The following is a 20,639-nucleotide window of genomic DNA, read 5'->3' as shown; positions in this document are numbered from 1 at the left end:
AGACATGAGTCCTATCCTTCGCTAGATTCCAAAATTCCCCAAACGCCGTACGAACTTAGCATATAAAACCCAATCGCTCTGCTTGAAGTTGGTATGGTCAAATCCATGACTAGGTAGGCATCGCGTGCCGGCATCATATATATAGTCAGAACCCTCTCAAGCGACCGTCAGGTCACACAGCATATCGCGCTTAAAAACCCGCTGCACGAGTCCGGTACTCTCGAAAATTGGCGATACTAGGTTGATTCTCAGTCCCTTGGCCCTTTGTTTTCTCTTTGTCGCTCTTCTCCTTCCGCACCTTCTCCTCCCACTTGCTCTCCTCGGCTGCAATCAAGGAATGGAAACGGCCGCCCTGGCCTCGGGAAAGGTACATCGGTTTCTCCTTACGATCTGCTACGGCCTCTGTAATGAGCACAAACTTGACGCTTGACCCGGGTGTCTCGAACATGGCATCGCTTAGAATATTTTCCATCTCCGTACGGAGGGCACGTGCTCCGGTTCCCATTGTGAAGGCATTAGCAGCGACCTTGTGCAGGGCTGGGGTTGTGAAGCGAAGCTCAATGCCCGAGAGTGAGAAGAGGGTTGTGTACTGCGCAAGCAGTGAGTTTCGGGGTTCTGTTAGAATCCGGATGAGTAAGGGCTGAGACAGTGCGGAGAGTGCAGCGGTGACCGGGATACGGCCTACTAATTCCGGAATGAAGCCGTAGTTTTGCAAATCTGTAGGGTTGAGGAGGTCCAGGGCGTTAAAATAGGCTGGTTCACCGTCTGGTGATGTGGGTGAAGCCGCTGTGAAAAATGGCAGGTGTTTCTTGTACAAGGCTTCTTCTTCGGATCCTGGTAGGATGGGAACAGGCTGGTTGGATGCAGTAGTGAGCGGATCTCCAGGTCGCTGAGTTGGACTTGACTGTGAGCGGACAGGTTGGCCGAATCCCATCGATCCGTGCGATATCCGGTCCATGATGATCTTATGTAGTCCCACGAATGCGCCTGAGAATATAAATAGAATGTTATCCGTGCGCACGTTGTATATTTCCCCTTTCTGGGGGGCGTTTCCTGTAGGAGATTGCGAGAACGGAGAGTTCCCTAACGGGCTGTTCGATGGGTATGAGTTCGGGGTACCACTTGTTCGGTGAGCATTCCTCTCCTGCTTCGCTTGAACTTGGACTGTTGTGCCCTCGATTATTTTAAGCAGTGCCTGCTGCACTCCTTCGCCACTGACGTCCTTTCCATGACTGACTTTGGCGGCCGCTATCTTATCCACTTCATCCAGCACGATAATTCCCCGCTCGGCTTGCTCCACGTCGTAGTTCGCAGCCGCCAGAAGTCGGTGAACACATGCCTCCGCGTCCTCTCCAATATATCCGGCCTGCGTGAACGGCGTACAGTCAGATATGCTGAATGGCACCGAGAGAACTCTCGCAAGTGTTTTGGCCATCAATGTCTTGCCCACCCCCGACGGTCCTAGTAAGAGAATGTTGGATTTCTCCAATTGAAGTGGAGACGAATCGCTAAGGAGTGCTTCATCGGGACTGGACGTCGTTGATTTCGGGTTGAGAGTTGAATGGACAGTGCGTTGCTGGCCTGGAAACTCATCTTTTCAATGTTTAGCTTGATTTGAGAAGGATACAGGGGGGTACAAGGCTTACCCTCTGCAGGATGATGCTCCAATGCTTCTCTCCGGGCTCGCCTTGCTAGCAACTCCGCATTCTCCTCCTCCCTTCGTTGAAGCTCTTGTACTCGTTGGTAATGATTGAAAACAGCAACACTAAGAATTTTCTTTGCTCGATCTTGTCCAACCACAAACTGATCCAGATATTGTTTCAATGTCTTGGGTGTGATGCGAGGAGCTCCAAACGCCGGAGCAGACCCCAAAGGACCAGCCGTTGGTAACCCAGCTTCATAGATGCCAGACCAGGGCTGGTTTGTAAAATCTGACCTATTAAACTCGGAAGATGTGGGAAAAGATTGAGCAGAAGATGCAAAACCGCGGTTTGCCCGACAAGTCTGGCAGATAGCTACATGCCGATAACGGAGCAGGGAACTGCGATATGCTCTTGAGGCACATTTAAGGCCATGAGCGCGAACAGGTAGTCGCAGCATCACCAGGCGCCAGATTATCTAGAAAGATCTCAGGAGGAATTCCAATGTAGATAAGTGTATAGAGCAAGTGAAGTCTAAGAGCTCTGGCGAAGCAGCGAGGGTGACGCTGATAAGATGGGGATCGATAGCTTTCCCCGCAGCACGTGAGCGATATATCGGCCGACGGTATCCGACGGGCCGTCGCGCTGCGATCATTCTACCTAAGAAGACAGCTTCCATGAAGTCTAAATGGCAGTGAAATGGCAGCACATGAGTTCAAGAAGGAAAAGGAAGGATTCCTACAAATGATCTGATAGTTGAAGCGAAGGCGAAGCATATGTTTTAACCGTGCCAGAAGGAAGGAAACCCCAGAAGCCAGACGAATCATTTCTAATATTTTCAGAAGTATTCTCGACACTATCTCGTGCTGCCATTTGTCATTGTGCGTAATGACTATCATGTTCAAGGTTGGCTAGAAGTGCAGCCGATACACGGATTCGAGATTCAGCCAAATACCAGGGGTCCAGTCTTGAGTCTCTCAATTGAGATTTGAGTTGCAACAAGACTGAGAACCATTCCCCTGAGGTGGTTCTAATGCGGATAATGAGCCTTATGAGCACATCCTATGGAACATTAGCAGCGCCTGCTTCGCCAAAGCAGCACTTCCACCGACTGGTGAAAGGTTTCCTTGCACAGCTCGCTCCCGGTCCTTATAGGGCATGGACTCTATGACCGGCATAGATTCCAGTTTCTAGGAGGTTGATTGAGGTTGTCATCTGTACAGAACAGGACATGGGTGATTGGCCAAACACCTTCCCGTAGATTCCTGTCGCTATTAAAGTGCGCTCATGGCTTCGTCTTAAAAGCGGGCTGCTGTTCCATTGTCTGTGAGATAAAGTTTCGCAATGCTGCCCACCGATTCGAAGTGGAGCTGGCTTCATTTTGAGGCTCAGCGACGGGTTGCACATTCGTTTGAATGGTCGACATCTGAGCCATGTTCTTCGCGAATCGATCCCGTTCCAGTTTCTCCAGCTTCTGTCTGCGTTTCATGGCACCTGGCTTATGCTGCAAAGTTTTCTGCTTGATGATGTTCACTTGGTTGTTGGGATCATTCATCTCCGTTTCGGTCTCAGGCAATGCATCGGCAAGTGACTCGAGATTGGCAACGAGCTTCTTTGATGCGCGACGCCGCTTAGGGGCCTTCTGAGAGCTCTTCTCAATCTTCGATACGAAGCTGGCATGTTTGATCAAACGCTTATCTCTTTTTGTTGTTCGGAAGTCGTCTTCAAAATAGGCCGAGTTGGTGGATGAAATGGCGCCTTTTCCACTGGAGGGCTTCTTGGTGGTGGTGACTGTCTTTTTGACCGGGCGGATCGGAGCCTTGAGATAGCATACAGGTTAGATATCCACATAAATCGGGGCAACAGGAGCCTTACCATGTTGAAAGCAAGAGAATTGTGTATCCAAGAGTATCAAGCAAACTACGAAAAAGTTGACTGCCTATGATCATCGGAGCTGGAATTCTTTTCTCCTGCTAATCCTATTAGGGGCTAGTGTCGATAACCCCCATGTTCTCGATAAGCCCCTCATTCACCGCCCACATGATTACCTCAACGGTGCGTGATTTTCCCCCTTGCAGTGAGACCTCAAGTGGACCCTAGTCCTGCTAAATCCCCTCCGTCGTCTTTGGTTTGACCCTAACAAATAATCACTACTGGCTTAGCCAACCAACGAGACGTACGGCTACATAGATAGTACCATGCCGACCGAAAAATTGAACACTATCAACTTATGAAATTTCGATTTACCTCAGCACCCTATCCGCCGACTCGGAATCTGGACAGGAAGATCCAAATTCACGGGTACCAAAGCCGCTTTGTCCATTTCGGTCTTACATCAGAGAGCCACCACAAAGTCTCTGATTGAAAGATTTGCCATTCGCCTTGCAGAACTCTGTGGATGCTGTCTCCAGTGCGCCTTTTATCTCGTCGGACCTGCTTTCCTGAGTCTCGTGCCACTGCCATCTTGCCTCGGTACCCGGCTTCTCAGTTCCTAACCACTCGAATCATAAGAAAAATTTCGCCTCTGTCGATCAGTTCAAGGACTTTTAAACCGCTAGTTCTCAGTTCTGTTCGGTTCATGTCTGGTAGCAGTATCGGATCTACCTTCAACAATACGATCGAAGCATCCAAGATGGGCTCTCTATCGCCGCACCCCCGGAAGCACAAGGTCACCGTAGTTGGCTCAGGGAACTGGTATGCTTATGACATGCTGGGTGCGGTTCGAATGCGGAATGGGAAGCTGACTCCATGTTCTTGAATAGGGGCACTGCTATCGCTAAGATTGTTGCCGAGAATACAGCCAGCCACGACTCCATCTTCGAGAGAGATGTTCAAATGTGGGTATTTGAGGAGAAGGTTGAGATCCCCAAGAATTCCCGGCACTACGACCCGTCTTCGCCCTTGTGTCAGGGTCCCCAGAATTTGACAGAGATAATCAACAAGACACATGAAAATGTCAAGTACCTACCCGGAATTGCCCTTCCTGAGAACATCCACGCCAACCCGTCCGTGGTAGATGCTGTGAAAGACAGCACCATCCTCATCTTCAATCTTCCTCACCAATTTATCAACAAGACCTGCGAACAAATCAAGGGCAAAATCTTACCCTATGCCCGTGGCATTTCCTGCATCAAGGGCGTCGACGTGACTGAGGAGGGTGTCAGTCTGTTTTCTGAAACCATTGGCAAGACCCTAGGAATCTATTGCGGCGCGCTTTCTGGTGCGAACATCGCCAATGAGGTTGCCCAGGAGAAATGGTGCGAGTCGAGCATCGCTTATGACCCCCCACACCTGGATTCTAAGGCCCCTTCTCCCAATCGATCCCCTTCTGCATCCACTATTGATGTAGTTCACTTTGAGCACAAGGACGTCTCTGGCCAGCTTTCGCAGGTTAAACTGCAGCCACTGCCGTCCGAATACCCTCCCGTTGACCACACCGTCCTGAAGACGCTCTTCCATCGCCCCTATTTCCACATTAGGGTAGTGAGTGACGTTGCGGGAGTCTCCCTTGGGGGTGCTCTGAAGAACATCGTCGCTCTCGCTGCGGGATGGGTCGATGGCATGGGCTGGGGCGACAACGCCAAAGCTGCAATCATGCGAGTCGGCCTTCTTGAAATGGTCAAGTTCGGTGAGAAGTTCTTTGGTGCCACTGTCGACACGAGGACTTTCACCGAGGAGAGTGCAGGGGTTGCCGATTTGATCACAAGCTGCAGTGGTGGGCGTAATTTCCGCTGCGCCAAACTTAGCATTGAGAGGAAGCAGCCCATCGACAAAATCGAGGAGACAGAGCTCAATGGCCAGAAGCTTCAGGGTACTTTGACCGCCGTTGAGGTGAACAAGTTTTTGAAGAAGCAAGGTCTTGAGGACGAATTTCCCTTGTTCACTGCAGTTTATCGTAAGAGCCCCTCATGTTTTTGGTGCCGCTTTGTTTGTTCGCAATTGCTAACGCGGTGGTAGGCATTCTTGAGGGTTCCATGTCTGTGGAGTCTATTCCATCTTATATTGAGCGGTAAATAGGACCTGATGTCATGTCTTTTCTTTTGTGCTCATGTTTCTCTTCCTTGTGACAGCAAACCGAGTTCGGTACCTAACGGAGTGGATGGGGTCAACGGTGGTGGCGCCAGTCAGGCCGTCATGTCCAGGTTATAATAGCCTGCTTTGGGGACATGGGAAATAATAATATCTTTTCCTTGGGGACATTGTTTCATCTGGTAATGATTTCTCGTGGTCTTATTCAGCGCATAGAACAGATGGAAGTTGAGCATAGAAAGCAATAAGATTCAGTCACGTTGATCCCCCTCCCTGACCTTGAAACTTCAAATCTCATCAGTGTATATTATCATTATCATTATTATCATGACACATAATCGCATAAACCCCTGGTTTTCGTTAACAGTCCCAAACAAGTATGTCGGTGGACCGAGTTGTTTTGTTCCAGACCCTGTGGCTTGACTGTTTTCCCCGCTGCCAGGGAAATGGCTGGATGGATGATGTCACACGGCCCCCGCGGGGCTTGGGTGACTTTCAGATTTCAGGCACATCCGTGGAATCGTTGATAAGCTGCACCCATCCTTTTCTCCTCCAATTGACTTTCCACTTGTATCTTTTTCAATATTCTCGTTATTACCATCTGTTTGTGGTGTTACTCGGTGGCTTCTTTCGAGTCCGTGTCATCAACACAAGTCGGTACGCCGACAATCTCTCCACAGGCCAACATCAGAGGCTTGCCCACGGAGCAATTGTTCTGTTAGGCTATTCGGTATCAGGGAGAACGGTCTCGAAGTGACTGTCCGAAGCAATGGCCTCTCCGCAGCAGATTTACCTGCTCCCTTTGAAAGATGATGGCTCTCCAGATGTGCCTGGGGGATACATATATCTCCCACCGCCCAGTGATCCTGCATATCTACTACGTTTCGTGATTGAGGGAAGCAGTTCGATTTGCAGGGAGGGAACACTATGGGTGAACATTCCGGAGAGTGGCAAGCCATTCGATCGCTCGGTATTCCGGAGCTTCAGGTCAGAGCGAGCTCCCGGCCAGAAAAGAAACCTGTCATATGCCTAATTGTGTTGCAGATTGGAGCCAGATTTCAACAAGAATATCCAGATCGATATTCCTGTTACCTGCCCTGGATCCTTTTTGTTCTACACCACATTCTCACCCCTACCTCAATTCTCTGTCGACCCTGTTCCGACCCCTGAACCAGCGAGAACACCTGATTACTACGTCGATGTCGCACCGAGGTTGACCCTTCGTGGTAAATATTTGCCTCTCAATGCGCTCTCTATATTCTCAGTGTTGTCCAAATTCATGGGCAAATATCCCACGGATTGGAACAGACACTTGAACGGTATCAGTCAGCGCAACTACAACATGGTGCACTTTACACCGTTGATGAAGCGGGGAGCTTCAAATTCTCCATATAGTATCTTTGACCAGCTGCAGTTTGACGACGCTGTTTTTCCCAACGGTGAGGCAGATATTGCGCAAATAATCTCGAAAATGGAGGAGGAATACGGGCTTTTGTCATTGACCGATGTTGTGTGGAATCACACTGCTCATAACAGCAAGTGGCTCGAGGAGCATCCAGAGGCTGGCTATAGCGTGGAGACTGCACCATGGCTTGAGGCAGCTTTAGAACTGGACACTGCTCTATTGAAGTTTAGCCAGGACCTTGAGCAACTAGGCTTGCCCACTGAATTCAAGACCGTGGAGGACTTGTTGGCTGTCATGAACGTACTACGAGAGAAGGTGATCAATGGCATCCGACTCTGGGAGTACTACGTCGTTGATCTCAAAGCCAACACTGGGAAGATCCTGGAGAACTGGAAATCAGCTGGATTGAAAGATCCCGCGTCCGAGAAATATGCGGAAGTTGATATCAGCGGATTCAAAGATTGGCCTTTGAAGCAGCGGGCTGATCTCATACGCCAACATGCCATTCCCACGGTCCAGCAGGTTTTGGGACGGTTCAGCAGAGCGGTTGACCCTGAATTCGGGTCTCGGATCGTGACTACTACGTTCGGGAAGTATGACTCTTCAAGCTCCGATATTGCCTCGATTGAGAAGGCGCTCGCAACGATTCTGGATGAGGTCAATCTGCCATTCTACGAGGAGTACAATGCAGACGTATCCGAGATTATGAATCAGCTATTTAACCGAATCAAGTACATCAGGGTTGACGATCATGGTCCGAAACTTGGGCCTGTCACGGACGAAAATCCTTTGATTGAAACTTACTTCACCAGGCTACCTCTCAATGATATCACAAAGAAGCATAGCCCCAAGGCACTAGCCCTTGTGAACAACGGCTGGATCTGGAATGCGGATGCTATGCGGGATAATGCTGGTCCTGATTCAAAAGCCTATTTGCGTCGTGAAGTCATTGTTTGGGGCGATTGCGTCAAGCTCAGATATGGCTCATGTCCTGAGGACAATCCTTTCCTTTGGCACTATATGACCGAGTACACCCGCCTTATGGCCAAATACTTCTCCGGCTTCCGGATCGACAACTGCCACTCAACGCCGCTGGCAGTTGCAGAATATCTGTTGGATGAGGCGCGCAAAGTCCGACCAAATCTTACGGTCTTTGCCGAGCTCTTTACGGGATCCGAAGAAGCGGACTATATCTTTGTTAAGCGTCTCGGTATAAATGCTTTGATTCGCGAGGCTATGCAAGCCTGGGGTACGGGTGAGCTGAGTCGGTTGGTCCATCGTCATGGCGGCCGTCCCATAGGCAGTTTCGATGTTGAGTTGCCTTCAGCGGGAAGCAGTCATGCGATTGCTTCCGCTGGGGTCAACCAGAATCAAGAAAAGATCTCTCATATTCGTCCCTGTCCTGTTCAAGCGCTTTTCATGGACTGTACACATGATAACGAAACACCAGCACAGAAACGTGATGCAAGAGACACATTACCGAATGCTGCTCTGATTTCAATGTGCGCCTCGGCCGTCGGAAGCGTCATGGGCTATGACGAGATATATCCCAAACTTGTGGACCTTGTTCATGAAAAACGGCCATATTTTTCAGAGTTCTCGGAATCAGCCGAGGTTCATCGTGATCATGAAAGCGGTGGAATTGGGGGTGTCAAGAAGCTGTTGAATGAACTTCACACGATGATGGGAGTGGAGGGATATGATGAAACGCATATCCACCATGACGGAGAATACATCACTGTTCACAGAGTACATCCCAGAACGCGCAAAGGAGTTTTCCTGATCGCTCACACTGCTTTTCCGGGACATAGTAGCAATGCGGTTCCTGCGCCCACTCATCTCGTTGGAACGCAGGCCACGCACATCGGAACATGGAACTTGGAAGTAGACTCGAGCGATAGCACCAGAGCAGAAATCCTAGCGGATAAGGATCACCTGCGGGGACTGCCTAGTCGGATTCGAAAATTCGAAGGCACAAAGGCCGAACAGCAAGGCGACGATACCATTATTTCGGTTCTCGATACGTTTGCTCCAGGATCTATTGCACTCTTCGAGACATCCATCGCCAAGGCTGAACATGCAGCAGGGTTGGAGAACCACATCACTGAGGGAGCAGATGAAGCTTTTGCAGAGCTTAGTCTGATCGATCTCAATTTCGTCCTTTACCGCTGTGACGCGGAAGAAAGGGATTTGAGCGGAGGCCAGGATGGAGTCTACAACGTCCCCAACCATGGGCCGTTGGTCTACGCCGGTCTTCAGGGATGGTGGAGCATCTTGGAAGATATCATCAAGTATAACGCACTAGGCCATCCACTTTGCGATCACCTCCGTCAAGGCCAGTGGGCTCTCGATTTCATCGTCGGGCGTATGGAAAAAGCGGCAAAGAAGGAAGGATACACTGCACTGGAGAAGCCTGCTAAATGGTTGCAAGAGAAGTTTCAGGCGGTCCGCGATTTACCGAGCTTTCTGTTACCGAGATACTTCGGCATCATTATCCAGGTGGCGTACAATGCTGCTTGGAAGCGTGGCATTCAGTTGCTGGGACCCGATGTACGGCAGGGACAGGAATTCATTCATCAACTGGGCATGGTCAGTGTGCAGGTAACTGGCATTGTGAAATCCGCATCTCTTTGGCCTACAAAGACCGTTCCCAGTCTTGCAGCTGGTCTTCCCCACTTTGCAGTGGATTGGGCGAGATGCTGGGGTCGTGACATCTTCATATCCCTTCGAGGCCTCTTTCTTTGCACTGGCCGTTTTGATGACGCCAAGGAGCATATCCTAGCATTTGCTAGTGTTCTCAAACACGGCACGATCCCGAACCTCCTAAGTAGTGGCAAGCTACCCCGCTACAATTCTCGAGACTCCGTGTGGTTCTTCCTCCAGGCCATTCAGGACTACACAAAAATAGCACCCAACGGCATTGAAATCTTGAACGAGAAGGTTGCCAGGCGCTTTTTGCCTTATGACGATACCTGGTTTGCGTATGACGACTCTAGGGCATATTTAAAGCATTCGACTATCTCGGAGGTCATTCAAGAAGTGTTCCAACGGCACGCGCAGGGATTGTCATTCCGAGAGCACAACGCCGGGCCTGATCTCGACATGCAAATGAAGCCAGAAGGCTTCCAGATCGATATCAAAGTCGACTGGGAGACGGGAATAATCTTTGGTGGTAGTCAACACAACTGCGGTACGTGGCAAGACAAGATGGGAGAAAGCGGGAAGGCGGGGAATAAGGGCGTGCCTGGTACACCTCGCGATGGTGCCGCAATTGAGATCACCGGGCTGCTTTATAGCGCTTTGACTTGGGTTGCCAGCTTGCATGAGCGCGGGCTCTACCCACACGACAAGGTTGACATTGCGGACGGGAGGTCAATCACTTTTAAGGAATGGGCGGCGAGGATCAAGCAGAACTTCGAACGCTGTTATTACGTCCCAGGAAATCCGGAGGAAGATGGTCAGTACGATGTTGACCCCAGCATTGTCAATCGCCGAGGTATCTATAAGGATCTTTACAAATCCGGCAAACCGTATGAAGACTATCAGCTCCGCGCCAATTTCCCCATTGCCATGACCGTGGCTCCAGACCTTTTCACACCGTCAAAAGCGTTGGGAGCTCTGGCTCTCGCAGACTCGGTCATTGTCGGCCCCATCGGTGTCGCTACTCTGGATCCATCCGATCTCAACTATAACCCCAATTACAACAACTCGGAAGACTCGGACAATTTCGCGACCGCCAAGGGTAGGAACTACCACCAGGGACCCGAATGGGTCTGGCAGCGGGGATTCTTTCTTCGTGCTTTCCTGCACTTTGACCTTGAGCGCCGGAAGACAGCAGAGGAACGGACGGAGGCGTATCAACAAGTGACTCGACGCCTAGAGGGTTGCAAGCGCGCGCTGAGAGAGAGTCCATGGAAGGGCCTCACAGAGCTCACAAACAAGAATGGAGCTCACTGTGCAGACTCTGTAAGACACTTATCCTACCTTCGGAATTTTTTATCTATGAAAGCTAATAGAATTCTGTTATAGTGTCCCACTCAGTCATGGTCGGCAGGATGCTTACTTGACCTGTATTATGACGCCTCCAGACATTCTTGAGACATTTGTGAAGGAAGATTCGACGTTGATTACTGTTGAAGGGGATTGGATATAACGTTTGCATATTAGAAGTAGACCACAGTTGTGATATCCATCTACTCCATATATAGTCTTATTCGATGCCCTTATCTCATTGCTTTAAAACTATGCATTAGTTATGTGCATAGTACTTGCTTAGTTAGTTACATAACTACACTAGTTACCTGCTGACTAAGCGGTTTGCACAACTCATCATCCCCACTAGTACAACTTTGGCGATGGCCTTGTTTGATGTTTGAGCTTAAAGAAAGAAGCCCAACACGATCCAAATTCTCAAATCCTCGACATTGCAGCTAAGAAACAGGCGACTACTCCTCAGTATTTTTTGACCTGCATTGATTCTCTGCAGAGCGATTGCATCCCTAGCGAGACCGCGACATTGTGCTCGATACGAAACTCCACCCCTGACGTCAGCTCCTTTTTTGCCCGAAGCCCCGAACCACTTCCGCTGGGACACAATCGCGTGCCGTATGTATTCGTGATAGCCACGATCGACACATAAGTTCAGCACAGGCTTGGTGCATTTCGAGAGCCATGTCTCTCACAGAGTCCGTTGTGACGGCTCTGGGAACGGTCGCGGCAGCAACAGCTGTTGAGACCGGGGACCATGGGCGGAAATGGACGGATCAGACGAAGAACCAGCGGGATATATACACGCAGCTTGTGATAAGTCTGGCGCTAGGGCTCAGCGCATTCATGTCCTTTTGTGTACGTTGAATGGTTCTTCACGTTCTAGATTACTTACTAACAGAGCATTGCGAACAGATCTTACGACCGAAGTGGAGAGAGCTGTATGCTGCGCGGAGACGACAGAGCTGCGCTGCTTCTCACTTACCCGAACTCCCTGACACCTTCTTTGGCTGGATGCCGGTTCTGTTTCGGATAACGGACGAACAGGTGCTCAATTCTGCGGGGCTGGATGCGTTCGTCGTAAGTGCGCTACTGATTTTGAATATTTCTGTTTATTGCTAACGGAGGACCGCCGATATAGTTTCTCTCGTTCTTCAAATTCGCAATCCGGTTCCTTAGCGTCGTCTTCCTGTTCGCCGTTATTATTATCGGCCCAGTTCATTTCAAGTATACCGGCAATATTGGGTTACCGGGTTGGGATCATGAAGACGGCGATGACGGGAAGGAGGGGAAAAAGAAGCTGATTTCGGACCCGAACTATTTGTGGATGTATGTGGTCTTCGCATATGTCTTCAGCGGTCTGGCGATATACATGCTTCTTCAGGAGACGAAACAGATTATCAGTATCCGACAAAAGTATCTTGGCAGTCAGACCAGTACGACCGATCGCACTATCCGTCTTTCAGGCATTCCCAAGGAATTGGCATCTGAGGAGAAGATCAAGGAATTCATGGAAGGGTTGCGAGTTGGAAAAGTGGAGAGTGTCACTTTGTGCCGCGACTGGCGCGAGCTTGATCATCTGATCGATGAACGCTTAAAGATCCTGCGAAATTTAGAATGGGCCTGGACTAAACATTTGGGGTATAAACGACCGAAAAACCCCGAAAACTCGATTTCTTTGACGCTCCAGCAACCTCGAGGTTCCAGTCTGTTGTCGGATGGGGATAGCGAACGCACACAGCTTCTTTCGGAAAGTGGGAGGGCACATATCTCTGAACACGTCCAGAAACGACCAACAATCCGACTTTGGTACGGCCCGCTGAAGTTGAGGTACCGGAACATCGACGCGATTGATTACTACGAGGAAAAGCTTCGCAGGATAGACGAGAAGATCCAGGCTGCTCGGGAAAAGGAATACTCGCCCACGGAGATGGCGTTCGTGACAATGGAATCTATCGCCTCATCACAGATGATCGTTCAAGCGATTCTTGATCCGCATCCCATGCAATTGTTCGCAAGGCTGGCACCAGCTCCAGCGGACGTTGTGTGGAAGAACACCTATGTTCCTCGCCCCATACGGATGATGCAGTCATGGTTCATTACAGGGGTCATTGGCTTTCTGACTGTTTTCTGGTCGGTGCTTTTGATTCCAGTCGCTTATCTGCTGGAACTCGAGACATTGCACAAGGTGTTTCCTCAACTTGCTGACGCCCTGGCTCGAAACCCTATTGCGAGTTCACTGGTGCAAACAGGTCTTCCAACCTTGGTCCTCTCGCTGTTGACGGTTGCTGTCCCTTACCTGTACAATTGTATGTTGACTCTTTTCTTAACCGTTGAGTACTTGTCTGGCTGACCATATTACAGGGCTCTCGAACCAACAGGGGATGATGTCGCGAGGCGATATGGAGCTCTCTGTCATATCGAAGAACTTCTTCTTCTCGTTCTTCAACCTCTTCCTTATTTTTACCGTTTTCGGTACTGCGACAACATTTTACCAGTTTTGGGAAACACTTCGAGACGCCTTCAAGGATGCAACCACCATTGCATTTGCCTTGGCCAAGTCTCTTGAGTCTTTCGCACCTTTTTATATCAACCTGATCGTTCTACAAGGTGTGGGGCTATTTCCCTTCCGACTCCTGGAGTTCGGAAGTGTTGCATTGTACCCTTTCTTCTTCCTCAGTGCCAAAACTCCGCGCGATTATGCTGAGTTGCAAACGCCCCCAACATTCAGCTATGGGTACTCTATCCCGCAGACAATCCTCATCTTGATCATTTGCGTGGTGTATAGTGTTTTCCCAAGATCTTGGCTGATCTGCCTTTTCGGGCTGGTCTACTTTGCTATCGGCAAATTCATTTACAAATACCAGCTACTGTACGCTATGGATCACCAGCAACACTCTACCGGACGAGCTTGGCCGATGATCTGCAGTCGAGTGTTTTTGGGATTGATTGTCTTCCAGCTGGCCGTGATCGGCGTACTCGCTCTGCGCAGAGCAATAACTCGGTCGTTGCTGCTCGTACCCCTTCTTGGGGTGACTCTCTGGTTCAGCTACTTTTTTGCGCAGCACTACGAACCCTTGATGAAGTTTATTGCATTGAAGAGCATCGATCGTGACCGTCCTGGGGGTGGTGATATCTCGCCTTCCCCCTCGTCAACCTTCTCGCCTCCTTCTGGCCTCGAACGTGACGCCCTTCCTATACAAATCGGCGGGCAACAGCTTGGGCTGAGGTTGAAGAAGTATGTCAATCCGAGTCTCATTTTGCCTCTGCATGATGCGTGGCTCCCAGGACACCCCGCAGCTCGTGAATATCAGGGGGCTTTGGAGGCGCATGAGACGCGTAACGGCAATGGCTCCGCGGTCTAACCTACTCAACAATGTCCAGCCTTCGGACTCGAATACAACTTTCATCGACTCATCTAGGCGGCTTGGGTGTCCAGCTTCGTTTCTTTTCTTGCATTTATAGATGCCATACCATATGTAATTTTCGCCGTATTAATCCAGCTCATTCCCGATTTTGCTGCAACCTTCATGAAATCATGATGAATGACCGCGATACCTTTCTGTGAGATTATGAACGCTCTAATGATTTCCTGGTGGCTCTGTTGGAATTCACTCGTTATGCAAGACCCATGCTTTAATAGTACTTTGCTGTTTTTCAAGCCTGCTATGCTGACTGCAGCAAATCACTCCTTATGCACACTACCTGGACAACTGGACTGTACTAGTCACTCTGCATTTATGTTGACCATATGTGATGGTTCTTATACCATTCCGGTTGTGACCCAACACACTGTCTGTTACTCTTTCACCAGAAGTTTCCAGAGTAGCCATTTAGACTAGATGTGATATTACCACTTGAACCCATGTCAAGAGCTCTACCACTGTAATGGCTTTCAGGGCGATGCTACACTGCGACATGTACCAACTCACCCCGAAGAATGATGACAGTGGACGGGTTAAAGTCTAAATGTAAGTTCCAATGAGATATGCATTCCACACCCAAGCAGGGGAATGAAATACGACCAGCCATTAAAATATCTTTGAATATACCTCGGGGATGCACTCACTATGGGTTTGACGCCCCGCCCGCGCACCCACAAGTATAGCGAAGTGAGACACGGCTTCTGGCTAGCTTAAGGAGGATTTTAGACAATGCAGAGTGAACTTTGGTCAATTCTCACATTCTCTAGCCTTCCACTAGTGGAATCTTCCATTGAGCGAAGGCGCCTTTCCGTGCAGCGAGTAAAACAGGTAGGGATACCGAAGTTGTTATGCATAAGCGATGAAGAGGTACTCTGGACACCAGTATGTTCATGCGATATTCCGGTATTAGCCGCGGACCTACGTTAGATAGCTAAAGTATATATCGTCTAGACTATGAGGGCCCAGATAAGCGAGGAGAGAATAATTCAGTTCGATAATGCAAAAGAACGTAGCTATTGGCTGCTGACACGGCTGAATGACTGGAATTTAGTTTCAGTCTCGCATTGCTCACACCTCGACGGGGTATTGTAACTATCTTAGCCGATGTTGTATACCATAGATAGACGCAAATGCGTGAAGGCCCAGGCCAGGCACTTGGGGGAGAGCACGTGGACAAGCTGCATGGGATTCGAGAACCATCGCTGCAGCATGGACAATATAGAACCATTATAGCAACATCCTCGATTATCCGTCCCTGCTATTAATGCGAGTGTGATATGTGAATATATTGACTCTGTTCTAGAATATGCCAAATGTGATCAAGTGATCCGACAATGGCTCCGGGTCTCGGGATAGTTGTCTAGACGAACTTGTTCTGGACCATTGTCGTCTTGACTTCGACAGGCCTGGGTAAGTATCTACCTTCCCGAAGCGCATGCGACGACTGTCCGACTCTAGACTTTGCATTCCTCGGCTAATTCTCGCACTTTGATCGCACGCTGAGATGGTCAGCATCATCGATTTGCCATCTCGAGATCGATTTGCGGCCCTGAACCAGAAGTGGCTCATCGGAAGCGTACCAGCGAATCATCGCCGTTGCCGACTCATCCAAGATGGTAAGGTAGGTACTTTCCATCAATCCCTTTTCGCCAGTCAGGTTAAGCTGATTGATTAGCTGAGATTGCAGGAATTGATTTAGATGCGTGCAGCTATAGGGAAGCGGATTATTAGTAAGTGGTGAGCTAATTTGGCCTATTTTCGCCTCCTAGGAGACCCCAGGACGTCCTAGCCTTCCAGTTGGCCTTTCCGTCTATCTGAGTTTTGGGGATTGCCGAGTGCGGTACTGGATTCGCCCCAGAAAGCTCTTCCATGATTCATCCAGCACTTTCTCGGGATGAGCGATGCTCCCCCAAGTGTCCGGATTACGCAGAATTTTAGTGCCCGTTCTCGCCATGGATGGTAATCATGGACTGACTGGCTCCACTACCCGGGTTATCATCATACAGTCGGTACTCCACTTCTTTAGCATTTCGAACTAAGTTGCCTCTCTAGTATGATGACTACCTAGACACACAATAAACCCAATGCTTGTTGGTGTTCTGGAGGCCTGGCACCGACGTCAGAGCGGTTCCCTCGGGAAATATTTATGCCCATCAATGGTCCTCGGAGGCGAACTGTAGAAATCTTATCTACCACGTTTATGCAGATATTTTGGATTTGCCTCTTATACTCTGCTCTATCTCATCTTCTTCTGCTCGACAACCAACCTGTTCGCAATAGTATAGAGCATTGGCCTGCCTATTTCAAGTCCCACAGGTCTTCAGTTGCCTTAATAACTCTGGCCTGTTGCGACCTGCTGGAAAGTCAACGCTCGCTAAACCTTTGGAGATAGGACGGCTGTGGCAAGTTAACCCAAGTGGAAAGGGTACCGAGCTTCCTACGTCCAGCCTTTTATGCAGTAGCCCTTTTGCAGTTGTAGGGCACTTGTGGTAATTGCCTCGGATGCGACAGCTGTGAAGCCTCGCTTGACACTTCTTTCTTAACATCTGATATCAGCAATTGAATTGCGATCAACAAAAAAGCTGGCGACGACTCCAAGTCTGGAGTCTTTAGAAGTCAGTCCGGCGCTCCAGCGCTCATCGCATCAAATCGTCCCCTGGATCAGGATCAGAGTGAACGGTCTATTGCACGCCTCCAAGCTTAGCCGCTGCAGAAGCTGTATCTGAGTCTAGGCAAAATGGCGTCAACAAACCTCTCCCGACCTGCAGCAAACATTACGCCGCCAGAGATCCTGCTGCAAATCTTTTGTTTGCTTAACCCACGAGATTTTGACAATGCTCGGCGAACATGCTCTCAATGGATGCGTGTGAGCCTCGATAAGGACCTGCTGGAGAGCATGCTCAAGCGGGCAGGCTGGTGGGACGCCTGGAAACAGGACTGCCAAAATTGCCGCGTTGATTCTTCGGCAAGTGAGCAGAGTCTGGTGTGGAGAATGAGTAGGAGATTTGCCACTGAATGTCTCTTGTCTGGTCGCAAATCTAATGTGGAAAGAGCTGGTTTTCTGACAACGGGGGTCGTTGATTTCTCTCGACTTTCTCAGGGACAGTCTCTCCTGAAACAACGGGTTTCTGCTCTCCATGCAGTTGCTGGCACTGTCCTGGACCTTAATTCGAAACCTCTGGCCACGTCTAAATTTCATGTCAGCAATTGTGCCAACTATCTACTCGTTACCTCCGGCCGCATGATATACGTCTATCATCTACTCTCGCGGAAATCTGGAAGCGTCGTGTCCACAACAATGGACGCTTTGACGGATTTGGCCATTGCCCCAGTTACAAGCATCATCTGTCCTGTTGAGGTGATATCAGCTAGTATCGACACCAGTACTCCGAAGATCGTGATTGCGGCATTGCTACGTGACCGGCTGGGATTTGTTTGTGACTTGGATGCGTCGAACGAGCGTTCCTCCACGCCACCAGAAGCCATGCAATCTTTGGATCCATCATTTATCCACTATTTCCGCAATATCTGCTCCCCAGAAGATCCTCCGCGCAGTGTCTCGATTTGTCCGGGCCGTCGATGCGTTGCTTTTGGCTCTGGTGCTGGCATCGAGCTGCATTGGGTTGACGAGAAGACAAAACAGAATCAGAGAAAGCGGTTTCCCATGTCGCAACCATCGGAGATACTACACTTCCTTCCCCATCGGCCGGAAACACCCATGGAAATGCGGCTCATCTCATCGCTGGCTGGACCAGGGATGCCAGGTTGCGAATGCCGCAAAGCATCGTACGGGGAAAGGCGTACCCCTTGTCAGTTTCACCTTCTGACTGACATACAATCACTCACTCGATGGACTCCTTCAAACAACAACAGTCTGAGTGTAGTGAGAGCAACCCATTGTCACCATTACCGAGCTATCCCGATCAACGATGGATTGCATATCTTGTTCATTGAGCCCCGCACTGGTCTACTCTGTATCGGCTCTGACGCGCCTATCGGTGGACCGACCAGCTTAACACGGGCACTTGTCTGTGTGCCACCGTTTGAGAAGGATTCCTTGAATGTTGCTAAGGATGATTTGGCTCCTACAGTCTTCGCTTCAGGATGGAATCTGGACTGGGGATTGCGTGTGGTCGCTGCATATGGCGATCGGATCGTACTATATTCGGTACCTGTAGATGTTTACAACGTCATCCGGAAAGAGCGTGAGAGACAAGGAGACGGTGTCATGGGAGACAGTGATCTAGCAAGGGACTTTTTCCTTGACAATTCGCGGTCAGGCAAGCGACGGGAAAGTCTTGTGCAAGACCAGAGCGGCGACTGGGAGTTCCTTCTCAGTGTCAGCTGGCGACCGACAGTGATGATGTGGCCATTCAAGATCTATGGCAAGGAGATTGCACGTATGGAAAACGTGGTTGAACTGGCTCTTCAGTCTGCCTCTGGAGGTGCGCGAATCTGGGCCTTTGGTGCTAACGGTGAAACAAACATTATCGACATCGACACCTTCAGCTCGAGCAATCAACAGAGTTCCAGCATTCCTTGCAAGTCATTAACCATCGATGTCGATGGCAATATCGCCTCGGCCCAATGGGTGGACAGGACCGACTCTGGGTTGTTGACATCACAATCCTCGCGCAAGCGCAAATCATCTGATCTTCGGGAGGACTTTGGTGGTCAGCAGTCTGCCATTTGTCGATTACCACGGTTCCTGCATGAGGGATACGTTCCTACGAACAATGTTCTATCCCCAGCGTTTCCCGGCCCTGCTGCACGCCGCCCATCCTTTGCTGCGTGCATCGTGGATTTCAAGATCCCCGAGTCGGGCCAGCGCGAGGGTGCCTGGGTGGACGGTGCTTGTGCTTGAGAAGTTGACCTAGAAGAGCTTTCAGTGGTGGATTGATTTTACTTTCTTGTGGAAACAACATAGCGCGGCGCATGCTTTTGGTCTATGATCTATACCCGTATAACACTCGATTTCATTCTTAGGAGTTTGCAATACTTTGAATTATCATATGTACGTTAATAATAATAAGGCCTTCACCTCGATCCATGCCATCTGTTCCTCTTTCTTCTTTTCTTACCCCGTAAAGCAGATCCTATGTTGCCTCGTTATCCTGTAGGTTTCTCATTTCAACCGCCGCCGCTCTCTGTGCCTCTCCTACAAGCTCAGCAAAGACCATGACCTCATATTTGAGTATCTTATGCTCATCCACCTTCTTGTCCAAGGCTTCTTCTATCCTTGCCACACTTCAACTTCATATTGCGTAACCAACGACATCGCTATACCACTCCGTGAGAATCCAGGGCGCGCGCAGCATGATCGTGATCCTCCAGGTCTCGGTAACGGTCCGAGTAAATATAATCGCTGTTTGTCGCAATAAATAATCAACGTAAGATGCTCTAGACGACACGGTCTGGGAAAGATATAATCTAATCACTCTTCTGTCGTACAGTCGCGGCACCACTCCGCGAGAATTCTGCCTTCTGTAGTCCATAATTACCTACCTTACTATCTATGGCCGTATGGATCCTCAACTTGCCTCCAACGAGGAAGAATACTGACAATATGCGCAATATGTTTAATAATGAAGCCTGGGGGTTGCTGCGTCGGCATCCGAATGGTCGGAGTCCGACTTTTTTTTGAACCCATGAAAGTGAGGATGGCCTTGCATGCACTGGTCCCAATGTCGTTTGACTACTACGTTACAGAGACCTGGCTGGATGAAAGAAGGTCCAGAGCAGTTGATGGATAGCTCCAGTCGATCCTCAATATTGGCTTGGATGCTCCAGATGAACTCTGTGAACTGATAGGAGTGATAGCAGATAGAAAGTCAAGAACAATGTCATTCCTATTCTCTGCACCGGACATGATTCGACGTGAAGGATCACATGAACATGTCTGGCCTAATCACGCTATGAAAGTTTCAGACAGCTGATAGCCCGCACCAGAAGCTTTCGACGTAGCTAGTGTTGATCGTATTTCAGAAGGGACGAAGAGAAAAGAAGGCTTCATAGCGCCAATTGAATTATATATCTCAAGTATGTAAACCCGAAACAGACCTTGTGAACAACGCTATTTTCATCAAGCATCGACCGCATCGACGTATCTAATGCTTTTATTGAAAGTGACAATGAGGGCCAACGAGAAAGGAA

General features: G+C 49.5%; 6 protein-coding genes across 6 annotated transcripts; 4 read left to right on the top strand and 2 right to left on the bottom strand.

Annotated features, from left to right (window-relative positions):
- Positions 1-190: 190 nt before the first annotated feature.
- Aspvir_006140 (putative ATP-dependent Clp protease) lies at positions 191-2,100 on the bottom strand (the record flags this gene model as incomplete). Its single annotated transcript, XM_043269348.1, has 2 exons — positions 191-1,593; positions 1,647-2,100. The coding sequence occupies 2 exons, from the start codon at positions 2,098-2,100 to the stop codon at positions 191-193; spliced, it is 1,857 nt and encodes a 618-aa protein (XP_043125283.1).
- An 825-nt stretch (positions 2,101-2,925) lies between these two features.
- Positions 2,926-3,518, bottom strand: Aspvir_006139 (FAM207/SLX9 family protein; the record flags this gene model as incomplete). The annotated part of the gene is made up of 2 exons (XM_043269347.1): positions 2,926-3,459; positions 3,516-3,518. The coding sequence occupies 2 exons, from the start codon at positions 3,516-3,518 to the stop codon at positions 2,926-2,928; spliced, it is 537 nt and encodes a 178-aa protein (XP_043125282.1).
- A 520-nt stretch (positions 3,519-4,038) lies between these two features.
- Positions 4,039-5,789, top strand: Aspvir_006138 (glycerol-3-phosphate dehydrogenase family protein; the record flags this gene model as incomplete). Its single annotated transcript, XM_043269346.1, has 4 exons — positions 4,039-4,334; positions 4,403-5,535; positions 5,598-5,649; positions 5,711-5,789. 4 exons carry the CDS (start codon positions 4,039-4,041, stop codon positions 5,787-5,789), a joined length of 1,560 nt encoding a protein of 519 aa, XP_043125281.1.
- Positions 5,790-6,438: 649 nt separating this feature from the next.
- On the top strand, positions 6,439-11,172 carry Aspvir_006137 (putative glycogen debranching enzyme Gdb1; the record flags this gene model as incomplete). The annotated part of the gene is made up of 3 exons (XM_043269345.1): positions 6,439-6,656; positions 6,714-11,040; positions 11,104-11,172. 3 exons carry the CDS (start codon positions 6,439-6,441, stop codon positions 11,170-11,172), a joined length of 4,614 nt encoding a protein of 1,537 aa, XP_043125280.1.
- Positions 11,173-11,745: 573 nt separating this feature from the next.
- On the top strand, positions 11,746-14,426 carry Aspvir_006136 (putative DUF221 domain protein; the record flags this gene model as incomplete). The annotated part of the gene is made up of 4 exons (XM_043269344.1): positions 11,746-11,919; positions 11,977-12,141; positions 12,203-13,370; positions 13,426-14,426. The coding sequence occupies 4 exons, from the start codon at positions 11,746-11,748 to the stop codon at positions 14,424-14,426; spliced, it is 2,508 nt and encodes an 835-aa protein (XP_043125279.1).
- A 2,797-nt stretch (positions 14,427-17,223) lies between these two features.
- On the top strand, positions 17,224-19,350 carry Aspvir_006135 (F-box protein; the record flags this gene model as incomplete). The annotated part of the gene is made up of 1 exon (XM_043269343.1): positions 17,224-19,350. One exon carries the CDS (start codon positions 17,224-17,226, stop codon positions 19,348-19,350), a length of 2,127 nt encoding a protein of 708 aa, XP_043125278.1.
- Between the last annotated feature and the right edge of the window lie 1,289 nt (positions 19,351-20,639).

Source organism: Aspergillus viridinutans (genome assembly GCF_018404265.1).
Source record: "Aspergillus viridinutans IFM 47045 DNA, scaffold_4, whole genome shotgun sequence".
Classification (NCBI taxonomy): Eukaryota; Fungi; Ascomycota; class Eurotiomycetes; order Eurotiales; family Aspergillaceae; genus Aspergillus; species Aspergillus viridinutans.
This window is presented reverse-complemented; position numbering and strand designations above follow the sequence as displayed.